We start from the raw sequence: 13,046 nt of genomic DNA, 5'->3' as shown, positions 1-13,046 counted from the left end.
AGCTCGCGGGTTTGATAATGTCCGCTTTATCCCATTTAACCACCGAGCTTTGGGTCTGAGCCATCTGGGATAGTACCGTCGCGTTGGAACTTTTTCTGGTGTTATAATTGTGCTCCTTGAGTCTTACGCTCAAATTCCTTGTTGTAACACCGATATAACCTTTCCTAATTCCCAGTTGTGCGTTTTCGTACGGTATCCTATACACACCTGCTTTTTCTTCCTTCCTAATGCTATCCTTGTCTCATTTCTTAAAATTTTATATAGGTTCGGGGCTCTTTTTAGAATTATCGTTGGCTCATTGCGGTTCGCAATTTCTTTCGTAATGCCTTTGGCATATCTGTTATAAGTGAATTTTGTGATTTTACCTTGTTTTGAGCACCTTGTTATGCTCTTCTCGCATCTTTTAACAATTTCTGTTATTGTATCTTTTTTGTACCCTAAGTAGCCGAAGCCTTAGGGTACGTTGACATAATATAATATAAAATTCATTGTTACTTTTATGTATTTTCCAAATAATCGTCTATTCATTTAAGTATAAAATGTACTGTACCTATTTAATTTTTCATTTATAATATCTAAATAAATTTTTTTATCCACAAAAAATAATTACATCAAATTATAATTTTAATTAAATTTTTAATAATTTATCTTGTAATAAAATTAATTTATAAAATTTCAATTAGTCTGATCTTTATACCACGCCATTGACATTCATTAATTTAAAATTGAGTGTGGCGCCATCTGGTGAGATATTTTATTTAAAAACTTTTTATATAATTAATTATTATAAAATGGTTGAAAAGTTAATTTTGAAATAGAGCGTCGTGTCTCCACAGAGATAAGACTAAAATATTTGTTATAAACATTTCTAATATTTTATAAAATATTGGAAATGTTTATAACAAATATTTTCTCAAATATACCTCATCTCTATTTCAAAATTAATTCTTCGGCCATTTTATAATAATTAATTATATAAAAAGTTTTTAAAATAATATATCACAACAGATGGCGCCACAATTAATTTTTAATTCTTTTGCGAGGAACGTTACGCAACTCGTTGATAGACTTTTAACTTTTAATAATGAAAATTTAATAATTTTATTACGTATTTGTTAATATAAAATTGCAGTTTATTACAAATAGTACATTATATATAACATTCCGTTGCAAAATATACTTATTTATTTATGTAGGATGCGATAGAAATAAAAACTACTGTATAAAAACTGAAATAGAAACTACTGTATCTTAAAAATCTAATATATATTTAATTATATTTGTCCCAGGATTATTTACATATTAAAACAATAAAGCCTACAGTAATATTCTCTTAAATATGGCAATAAAAATATAAATCGTGCTTATAAATTTTGTAATGCCACAGGTAATTACTGGTAAAATTATTTAACGCGTATGATATGGTAAAATTTTAATAAAAGAAAATAATTATAAAAATTTAATTATTCTTGATTAAAAATGACAAGAAATTTTTAAACAGGAGAAAATTAGTTTATTGGAAAATGAAAATAAAGTAAAACATCGATTTAACAGCGGATTAAACGGAGAAAATTTCCGGTCCGTGTGTCACATATAAAAATTAACACCCTGTTAATTTAATTATACGTAAAAGACAATTTAAAATTTAAATATTATATTTTTTAGATCTGAGTCGTCTACCTCACTTAACTTTACGGAAGTTAGATATGAAAGTCAAGGATAGATATGGAAAGATTAGGGACAGGAGGCCACGATTAACTATATACAAACTTTCCATGCCAACCGGAGGTCACGTTACTTCAATTCAAAATTTTCCCCTTAAAAGAGTTAGATAGATGACCGGCACGACTTTATTGTTAAAGGAAAAGTATGATTTACAGGGGCAAGACACTGCCAATTCGAGGTGGAGAGCGTATATATTGAATGAAACAAATTAAAAATATGATTAAAACTTGCAACCCGGAAATGTGACGATGTGACAATAAATAATTGCTAGTTTTTTATGTTCTTTTGTCAAATTTAAATTTTGTTTTCTTTTTAAGAACATTAAGTATATTTAACTAAACTTTTTTGCCGGTTATAATAATAATAATATGTTTATAAATAAATTCTACGCTGTCGTATCCCGGAATTTGTATTTACAGTCAAACCTGTAAACAACGACCAGCGAGGACAACATAAAAAATCCAACAACGACATGCTTAACGTTTTCCGCAATATTTGATGGCTCTATCTGTTACGAAGTTTTATTAAGAAATAACTTTTTATATTTTTAACTATTATAAGATGGGAAAAAGCTTAATTTTAAGGGTAGAGATGAGTTTTATATAAAAAAAAAAGTTAAGTGCTAATAACGAGTAAAATCATCATTAAGTCCGACCCTGCTGAAGATACATACGACCCCTTTCTCTGCTCACCCCCATCATCTTTAACCACCAAAATTGAATAACATAAATTCCCTTAATACACAAACTTTACAGCAAAATGTAACAAATTTTTGACAGATTAAGTAGTTCGAGTTTTAGTTTGACACTTTATTAATGTAAGCTAATAGCGATATGTTTTGATAAGTGCAATTATCACAAAATTATTTGATAACGAAGAAAGTTGTAAGGGTTACACTTCTAATGATTAGAGTAAAAGGATATTATTAAAAGTTTCCGATAAACTTGCTGTAATTAAAGCATTTCCTGTCAAAATGCGGTATTTTTTAAAGTTTTGTAATCACCTGATGACGTTAGAAAAGATCCTTTAATTTTGTTAAAATCTAAACTTTTTCTGAAATTGTAAATTTTAAGACGTTATTTTCTAAATCAAATTGGCATTTTCCATTTCCATTTTCAATTCGTTGATCAATTATTAATTGCAATTTCTGTTATATATAACAGAGGGAAAGTATGGCGATCGGTTAATCCCTCTCCAAGGTGTTCACATTTTTGGACTCGGGACACTTTGAAACGTCGGAAATGCAAAAAATTCGGATAATTCAATTATTAATTATCCGAATTTTATTGCATTTCTCGAAGAATTTTGGGATTAATAATCTGAAATTAAATCTCAAATTAATTATATTTTAGTCCCACCCCGGTGGAGAAATGTATATCTTTATTGGAGTGGGACTAAAATATTTGTTATAAACATCCACAATTTTTTCATAAATCTCATTTCTATTTCAAAATTAACTTTTCAGCCATTTTATAATAATTAATTATATAAAAAGTTTTCATAAAAAGTTCAGAAGGAGAAGGCTTCTGAATTTTCAGAGACCTCTCCTTGTGAGACTCCTTGATATCGTGTGCAATGAAAGGTCGACGTCAGGTAAATTCTGTACGTTTTCTGTCGTATCGTCGACCATTTTAATGAATATTTGTATTCTATCTTTAAGTTCTATACTCTCTGTATCTGGCTGGATTTAAATTGACCCAAAATTTTTGCATGGTCCGTTATTGTTTAAATATTTATTACCAACAATTTTTTAACTCTAAAATAATAAAATATTTACTTATCTGTAAAATGTGTTATGCAGTAATTATTACTATTAAATATGTAAAAACAGCAAAGATAAATCTAGTTTTTTATTAATTCATTAGTATGATAATTAAAAAGAAATTCATTTCAGATAAATAATACGTATAATCGCTTCCTTACGAAAACAGGATATAAAGGAAAAAAGTCGGATGTGAATTCACATCCGATTTTTTTTATTTAACTCAAATAAATTGCCTTTCCTAAGAAGTTGTCCCACAAATTGAAGTTAAACTCGGTTTGTAATTGTTCGATTTTACAACATTTTGTCGAATTCTAATTGAAGACGAAAGATGAAAGTGTACTTAATTGCAGCATTTTCATTCCTGGCTGTATTTGGAGTTGTACAATCATTTACTCCGGATGAATTCCAAGATGCTGTGTGCTGTAATGCTGCATTTTTCTATTATCTCTCTTTTCTATTACGATAAGAGCTAAATTTATAATTTACTTTGATTTACATTTGTTTTTTTCAGCTATACCCGACAAATATCTACTGAGATTCCTAAATTGCACTATTAGTCGTGCCCCAAAAATCTTTCAAAAGGTATGCTTATTTTTTTATTTTCAACTTTAATTTGATTTAGATTAATTCACGAATTTTTAAACGAATGTTTTTATTTATAAGGCAACCGATATCTTATATGAATGCGTAGATACAGTTTATGAAGTCGATGGCAAATTGGATGCCCTTTTAACGTATGCTTGTGACAATAATGTATCCAGAGACAAGGAGGTAACCACTTACTTTGTATTTTGCAGACAGATATATTCTTAATATTAAGTGCAAATTAAGATTCCGTAGCAATTATTGTTAATTTATAGAAAATTTACGATAAAAATACGTTAGATCTTTTAAAGTCAATACGACTTTAATTCAAAATCTAAAATGAATTTTGTACCGTTAGGTTGGTGAATGTTTGCGGGATAAAGGCAAGGTAATATATTATGCGTGTTACTTTTATATACTTTAATTTTTACTATAACTAGTTTATACATAAATATTCATATTTCAATTAGGATCTAGGACACCCAGATCGACAAGATGAGTCAACAATGGAAGAAACTGCCAAATATTGTGTGTTTCACGCATAAATCATATATCGGAATTACCCTCGTGTGATTATAATGTCTAACATTCGTGCAATTGTACTGTACCTTTTGTATCCGAACAGTTAAATAATTAAATTGATTATGAAGCATTAAAGTATTGTTTTTATAAATTAATTACGCGTAACATTTACTTAAGGGTCGCTTTAAACTTAAAATAATAATTTTAAAACACAATCCGTTAGTTCGTAATGTTAAAAGTAATATGCTTTTAAATAAGTCAATAAAAATATAAATCGTGCTTATAAATTTTGTAATGCCACAGGTAATTACTGGTAAAATTATTTAACTCGTATGATATGATAAGATTTTAACTTTAAATAAGAGAAAATAGTTATAATATTTAAATAAATTATTCATAATTAAGAATGATAAGAAATTTTGAAACAGGAGAAAATAAATTAAGTGTATTTTATTTATTATTTATTGTACAGTAAAACCTGTTTAAACGGAACCTGCAAAACCGGAAAAATATTCGGTACCGCGCGATTCCGGTTTACGCAAGTTTTACCGTATAACTTTCGTCTTTAACGGTCAACCCATCGCCCGAATTAGTTCGTTAAATCGTAGTTTTACTGTAATATACTCAGGGGAGAATCCTGACCAGAATTTTTGGGCCAGCTGAAAGTTATAAGAGAAATAATAAGCCTATCTGTAGCACTATGTCAGAAATGTTATTTGGTTTGAATAGAAAATGTATAGACTATTATAAAGCCCATTACACAGCATTTACACACACACACCACACACACACACACACACACACACACACACACACACACACCCACACACACACTATATAAACATAAAAGTGATGTAAGTGAAATAATAGAACGCTTACTTGCAATTGTGTTATGGATGACTTGATGGAAGGCGATCATTTTAGCAATCTTTCACTTGAAGGTAAAGTCTGCTCTCGATAAACTTCTGTATCACTTCATCACAAAATGTCGGTCGAATTTTTAAGTCATTAAGTAAAGCTTTCTCAATCGAGAACAATGCCAGTGAAGATAATCTTTTTTGTCCTTGAGTTGACCTGCAATACGTTCTTATCCTCCGCAATGCAGAAAATATTCCTTCAGCTGTAGCAAGTTTATACATTTCCTTTAGTCCCATTTGAAGGCCATTTTCATTTATAAACTTAACCGACACAGAAGCAGGCTTATCTTTAAACTCTTGCGAACAATAGAGAACAGACAATTCATTCCTCAAAGGAAGATATCAGAGAATGCTCCGGGGTTTTTAAAGACTTTTCTGGAAAATCTTTTTTGTGTTTGTCTTACATGTTGCTGTTCAGTAAGCAGAAGTCAAGTTTTCATACGGTATGAAACCTACTCTTTATTTGCATTATTATATTATCTAAGATCTCCACGAAGAGACGATTGTATTCTGTGACGTCCTGTGTACCATGCATCGTGTTTTTTGTGTGGTGGTTCATCATCTTCAAATGCTTTCCTGAAATTGCGTTCTCTTATTTCTCCCACTTTCTGGTTGTTTCTTCTACTTTTTTTAAAGCACTGTATGCAATATCCATACTTTCTGTCTGAAGAATATTGAAGACAACATCAGTATATGAAAATACTCGAGAAAAGACATTAAGTAAGAAGCTAGTCTGGAACTTTTGCAGGAAAAAAGAATAATTGAGCCTTTATGACAGTATCATTATCCCAATCTGCAGAGTGTTCACGAATACTTTGAAAGAAGATTATTATCACGTCATATTTCTCCATTACAGCTTTCACAAATCTTGAAGCAAAATTCCATCCCGTAGAGGGGACTGAAGGCAATTTTTTTCAACAAAACACTGAAGAGTGTATGTTTGTTTATAAGACGGAAAAAATGCTGAAAGTCCCTGATTAGTTTTTTTTTTCTTCTTTCTTTGCCGTGGCCTTATTTTAAACAAATTTCAGACAATGTGGTCTTTCACTAGAGCCGGCCATTCAAGGATGCAACTACCCAATATATATTTCAATTAGGATCTAGGCAACCCAGACCGACATGATGTGTCAAGAATATAAAAAAAACTGCCAAATATTACGTGTTTCGTGCATGAGTCATATATTAGAATTACTCTCGTGTGATTATAATGTCTAACATTCGTACAATTGTACCTTTTGCATACGAACAGTTAAAGAATTAAATTGATTATAAAGCATCAAATTATTGTTTTCTATAAGTGGAGAGCATATATTTTAAATTAAACAAATTAAAAATATGGTTAAAAATTGCAGCCCGGCATTACGAGAATAGATAATTGCTCGTATTTTTTGGGGTTTTTTTTAAAATCGAATTTAAATTTTGTTTTCTCTTTACGAACATTAATTGTATTTAACTAAAAATTTTTGCCAGTTATAATAATAATGTAGTTTGTAAATAAATTCTACGCTATCGTATCCTAGAATTTTTATTTACAGCCAAACCTCTAAACAACGACCAGTGACGACAACATTAAAAAATTCAACAACGAGTTGCTTAACTTTCCCGGCAACATTTGGTTACGAAATTTTATTTTAAAAAACTTTTTATATTTTTAACTATTATAAATTGGCAAAAGATTAATTTTAAGAGTAGGGGTGGGCTTTATACCAAATTGTATATGTTAATAAGAAGTAAAATCATGGTTAAGTCCAACCCTACTGGAGATACACACGACCCCTTTCTCTGCTCAGCCTCACCATTTTTATCCATCAAAATTTAATAGCATAAACGTTCTTAATACGAAAACCTCCATGAAAAATTTCAGAAATTTTCGACAAAAAGCACAGGAGTTATTAAGTAGTTCAAGTTTTAATTTTTGACTTTATTAATGTAAGCTAATTGCGATGTTTTGGAAATGTGCAATTATCACAGATTTATCAGAGAACAACAAAGAAAGTTGTAAAAACTGCAGTTTTAATGATTAGAATAAAAGGATATTGTATAAAGTTTCCGATAAACTGGTTCTAATTAAAGCATTTCCCTTTAAAGTGTGATGTTTTTTAAGTTCTGAAATCAAGTGATAACGTTAGAAAAGATCATTTAATTTTGTTAAAATCTAAACTCTTTCTGAAATTATAAATTTTAAAATATTATTTTCTAAATCAAATTGACGAATTGCCATTTTCCATTTCCATTTTCAATTCGTTGATCAATTATTAATTGAAATTTCTGTTATATATAACAGAAATATAACAGAGAGAAAGTATGACGATCGGTTAAACCCTCTCCAAGATTTATACATTTTTGAACTCAGGACACGTCAGAATGTCGTAAAATGCAAAAAATTCGGATAATTAATAGTTTAATTATCCAAATTTTATTCGAATTTTGGGATTTGATGATCCAAAATTAAATCTGAAATTAATTATATTTTAGTCCCACCCCAGTAAAGAAATGTATATCTCCATTCGGTGGGACTAAAATATTTGTTATAAACATTCACAATTGTTTATAAACCTCATTTCTAATTCAAAATTAATCTTTTGGACATTTTATATAATTAATTATTAATTATATACATATTTTTATTATTGTTATTGTATTCGTTATTGTTTAAATATTTGCTAGTCTGTAAAATACGTTACGTAGTAATTATTATTATTTAATATGTAAAAACAGTAGAGATAAATCTATTTTTAAATTAATTAATTAGTATAATAATTTTAAAAAATATTCATTTTAGATAAATATGTATAATCGTTTCCTTGCAAATGCAGGATATTATTAAATGCTTTCACATCGGACATTTTTTTTCTATAATATAAATAAATTTCCTTTCCTAAGTTCGAAGTTAAACTCGGATTCTAATTGTTCGATCTTATGACATTTTGTCGAATTCAAAATATGAAAGTGTACTTAATTGCAGCGGTTTCATTCCTGGCTGCATTTGGAGTCGTACAGTCATTTACTCCGGATGAATTACAAGATGCTGTGTGCTGTAATGCTGTATTTCTCTTTCCTCTCTCTCTCTTCTTCATAGCAGTAAGAGTGAAGTTTATTATTTACTTTGATTTACATTTGATTTTTTTCAGAAAAACTCGACAATCATCTGGTGAGATTCATAAATTGCCCTATTAGTCGTGCCCCAAAAATCAATCAAAAGGTATGCTTTTCCTATTTTCAATTCTGATTTCTTTTAAATTAATTCGCGAATTTTTAAACCGAATGTTTTACTTTATAAGGCAGCCGATATCGTACATGAATGCGTAGATACATTTGATAAAGTCGATGGCAAATTTGATGCCCTTTTATATTTTCGTTGTTTCAATTATGTACAAAGAAACAAGAATGTAAGCTCTTTGTTTGTATTTTGTAGGCAGCTTTATTCTTAATATTAAGCGCATATTAAGATTTCGTAGCAATTCTTGTTAATTTATAGAAAATTTACGATAAAAATACATTAGATCTTTTAAAGTCAGTTCGATTGTAATTCAAAGTGTAAAAGTAATTTTATTCCGTCAGGTTTAAAAATGTTTGCAAGAAAAAGCCAAGGTAATATATTATGCGACGGTAATATATTACATATTCAAATTTTTACTATAATTAGTTTAAACATATTTCAATTAGGATTTAGGCAACCCAAACCGACAAGATATGTCAACAAGATATGAAGGATACTGTCGAATATCGTGTGTTTCAGACATAAATTATATATCGGAATTACCCTTGTGTGGTTATTATACAATTGTACTTTCTGTATCCGAACAATTAAAGAATTAAACGGGTTATGAAGCATTAAATTATTATTTTCTATTAATTAATTACGTGTAACATGTATTTAAGGATCGCTTTATACTTAAAATAATAATTTGAAAATATAATTCGTTAGTTCGTAATGTTAAAAGTAATATTCACTGAAATATGGCAATAAAAATATAAATCGTGCTTATAAATTTCGTAATGCAACAGGAAATTACTGGTAAAATTATTTAACTCGTGTCATATCGTAAAATTTTAACTTAAAAAATAAAATAGTTATAAAAATTAAATTATTTTTGATTAAAAATGAGAAGAAATTTTGAAACAAGAGAAAATTAAATGTTTATTGGGAAATGAAAATACAGTAAAACGTCGTTTAACAGCGGATTTAACAAACAAAATTTCCGGTCCGTGTGTTACATATAAAAATTAACTGCTAATTTAATTATATATAAAAGACAATTTAAAATTAAAATATATATTATTATTATTATTTTAGATCTAAGAGTCATCTACCACACTTAACTTTACGGAGTTAGATATATGGAAATCAAGGCCAGATATGGAAAGATTAGGGACAGGATGTCCCGATTAACTATATACGAACTTCCGATTCTAACCGAAAGTCATGTTATTTCAATTCAAAATTTTTCCCTGAAAAGTGTTAGAGACATGACCGGCACGACTCTATTGTTAAAGGAAAAGTATGATTTATAGGGGCAAGACACTGCCAATTTGAGATGGAAAGCATATATTTTAAATCAAATACAGTAAACTAAAAATATGATTAAAACTTGCAGGCTGGCATCGTGACGATGTGACAATAAATAATTGCTCGTTTTTTGTTTTTTTTTTTTTGTCAAATTTAAATTTTGTTTTCTTTTTACGAACATTAACTGTATTCAACTAATTTTGCCAGTTATAATAATAATATAGTTTTTCTATACTGACACAATGAAGTGACTTTTTTCAAACATTTTGCAGGTTATTCATATTTTTATTCAGTTAGTGAATAACCTGCCAAGTGTTTGAAAGAAGTCACTTCATTGGGTCAGTATAGAACAACATAAACTACAACACGGTTTCATAAGAATCAAAAATAATATAGTTTCTAAATAAATTCTGCGCTGTCGTATCTTAGAATTTGTATTTACAGTAAAACCTGTAAACAACGACCAGCGAGGACAACATAAAAAATCCAGCAACGAGTTGCTTAACCTTCCCGGAAATATTTAGTGGTGCCATCTGTTACGAAATTTTATTTTTAAAGCTTTTTATATTTTTAACTATTATAAGATGGCAAAAAGCTTAATTTTGTGGGTAGAAACGAGCTTTATACAAAATTGTACATCTAATAAAAAGTAAAATCATCGTTAAGTCTCCGACTTTACTAGAAATACATACGAACCATTACTCTGCTCAGCCCCACTACCTTTATCCATCAAAATTTAATAGCATAAATGATCTTAATACACCAACCTCCATGAAAAATTTCAGAAATTTTCGACAAAAAGCACAGGAGTTATTAAGTAGTTCAATTTTTAATTTTTTACTTTATTAATGTAAGCTAATAGCGATATATTTTGATAAGTGCAATTACAACAAAATTACTTGATAACAGTGGCGTACCGTCATTGGAAGCGATGGAAGCGCCAATTCCACCTTCCAATGACCTTCCCTTGTATTTTACAAAATATAAATTTTCATATTTTAACGTACTTTGCATTAATTAAAATTAATATTTTATTATAACTGCATTATGTATCTTTTACAAATTTCTATACTACATGTGAAAAAACGATAAGATTGCTATCGTATATTCGAATAATTCGGTGGCGGAAGGAATGTCGAAACCGGGTCAGTTTCCAATCAGCCAGATTATATAGGCATTGTCACATGCAGTTTACAGAGCACCAACCTCACCCGGTTTAGCTGGTAGAAGCAACACACGCATAAAGAATCTAATTTTATATCCCGGACCGGTTCTGAGCTATTAGCCGCCTGCCTGTCAACTTCCAAGCAGCCAGATTATAGGCATTGGCGCATGCGCTTTACAGAGCACCAACGTCACGGTTTAGCTGGTAGAAGCGACACACGCGTAAAGCGTCCAACTTTATATTCCGGAGCGGTTGTGGGCTGTTAGCCGCCTGCTAGACATTCGGCCACCCTCGCCCGATTACGTGAATCACGAGCAGACTAGATCAACGGCGGGCAACCCCCGGCCCGCGGGCCAGCTACGGCTCGCGAAAAGTTTCTATCCGACCCGCGAGATCTTTAATAGATTATTAAAGTGGAAAAATAACTAATCAATAGTTATTTTTTCAATTCTTTGTAATTTTCGAAAACGATAAGAAAAATAAATGTAGTAATTAACTTTTTATTTACTTATTTCATATTTGCAGACTTAAAAAATTACAAGTCACAAGAAGGCGTCATTTAACTACTACGGCCCGCGGAAAAAACGTAAAATTTATTTTGGCCCGTGTTATAAAAATGGTTGCCCACTCTAGACTAGATTTATAACAACTTAACCAATAGGAGTTTACTGGCATGTTTTTATGATAGTTCTGTATAGTTGACAGGAGTTTTAAAAAAATCCATTAAAATATTTGATATATTTATTCTGCGTTTATTCCGCTCGCCCATCTTATATTACTTACGGTTTTCAATGTTAAACCGGTGATATTACGATTTAGTCTGTCCCATCTGTAAGCGGATGCAGATAAAACGTGTACAATTCTTGTACAGTGTTAAAAAATGAACTGTTTCTTTGGCATTATCATTTACAACCAAATTTAATGAATGAAACGCACAAGGTACAAAAAAGCTCTAGAATTTATTTTCCTTAAATTTACGATCTAAGTATTTGTTGTCATAAAAATTTGTCTTTCCAATGTTTTCCCAAGACTACAGATATTCAAGTACAAAGTAACTGGTTTCGACTTATTTCTACTTAAGAAGTAATTAAATAATTAAGAGATCAGGAAATGGGGACATAAATAAAACCCTGTTGAAAGGGCCAGAATTTTACTTAAACAAAAGCTTGACCGAACCAATCACTCGCTCAGTACAGTGGGGAACTGATTTTCGTGTACACCTGGTATTAAAACGAATTAGTTAGAAAACAAATGACTATTAAGTTTAACATAGTTAGATTTTTACAGCTATGATGAGAAACGTTTAAAATTTACAACAGCCCTGTAATTGGCGTCCTTTGAGATATACTAGTGATGCGAAAGAAGAGGCATTTGACATTGACCGGTATCGGCACCTTCGGGATTTGGAACGCACGCACTATATACCTACCTGGACCGTCTCTGATTCCATCCATTAGCTACTCGTAACGAGCTATTTGACTAAGTGGATTGTTTTAAAATTTAAAAAGTAAAGAATATTTTATGTTATTTTTATGTACGTTTCTTTACAAAGCTATATTTTAATTATAATTTTTTTAAAAGTATATTAATACAATTGAACAATATATTGTACCAGGTATGTATATCCATCGCAATTTTATTTCACAGAGTAAGTTTTTATAATTTATCTTTAATTTTAGCCCTTATATCGTGGCTAGCGATTCAGAATGTAATTGTGATATTAAAAATACTTTTAGAGAAGTCTACGGTTTTTACTGGCTTATCGAACAAATGAATACGAATGGACCCAAGTCCAGTGATTCTTAACAGAGGGGCCGCGGCCCCCTGGGGGTCCATAAGAAGTTTGCCGGGGGGCCG

At 30.1% G+C, this 13,046-nt stretch overlaps 1 protein-coding gene across 1 annotated transcript; it reads left to right on the top strand.

Moving 5' to 3' along the window:
- The first annotated feature begins 3,718 nt into the window (after nucleotides 1-3,718).
- On the top strand, nucleotides 3,719-4,732 carry LOC136987694 (venom protein 29-like). The gene is made up of 5 exons (XM_067285451.1): nucleotides 3,719-3,912; nucleotides 4,002-4,072; nucleotides 4,154-4,261; nucleotides 4,434-4,463; nucleotides 4,546-4,732. Exons 1-5 carry the CDS (start codon nucleotides 3,819-3,821, stop codon nucleotides 4,618-4,620), a joined length of 378 nt encoding a protein of 125 aa, XP_067141552.1. The 5' UTR covers nucleotides 3,719-3,818; the 3' UTR covers nucleotides 4,621-4,732.
- Nucleotides 4,733-13,046: the final 8,314 nt, after the last annotated feature.

The sequence above is a fragment of the Centruroides vittatus genome, unplaced genomic scaffold (genome assembly GCF_030686945.1).
Source record: "Centruroides vittatus isolate TY-2023 unplaced genomic scaffold, ASM3068694v2 scaffold_2569, whole genome shotgun sequence".
Taxonomy (NCBI): Eukaryota; Metazoa; Arthropoda; class Arachnida; order Scorpiones; family Buthidae; genus Centruroides; species Centruroides vittatus.
The sequence above is the reverse complement of the archived record's forward strand: the minus strand, read 5'-3'. Positions and strand labels throughout refer to the sequence as shown.

Bases quoted from the DNA above. Each gene is read 5' to 3' on its own strand.
- LOC136987694 (XM_067285451.1), top strand. From the start codon at position 3,819: ATGAAAGTGTACTTAATTGCAGCATTTTCATTCCTGGCTGTATTTGGA. The intron at 3,913-4,001 runs GTAATGCTGCAT...TGTTTTTTTCAG, and splicing joins ATTCCAAGATGCTGTGTGCT to CTATACCCGACAAATATCTA. The intron at 4,262-4,433 runs GTAACCACTTAC...TTGTACCGTTAG, and splicing joins ATGTATCCAGAGACAAGGAG to GTTGGTGAATGTTTGCGGGA.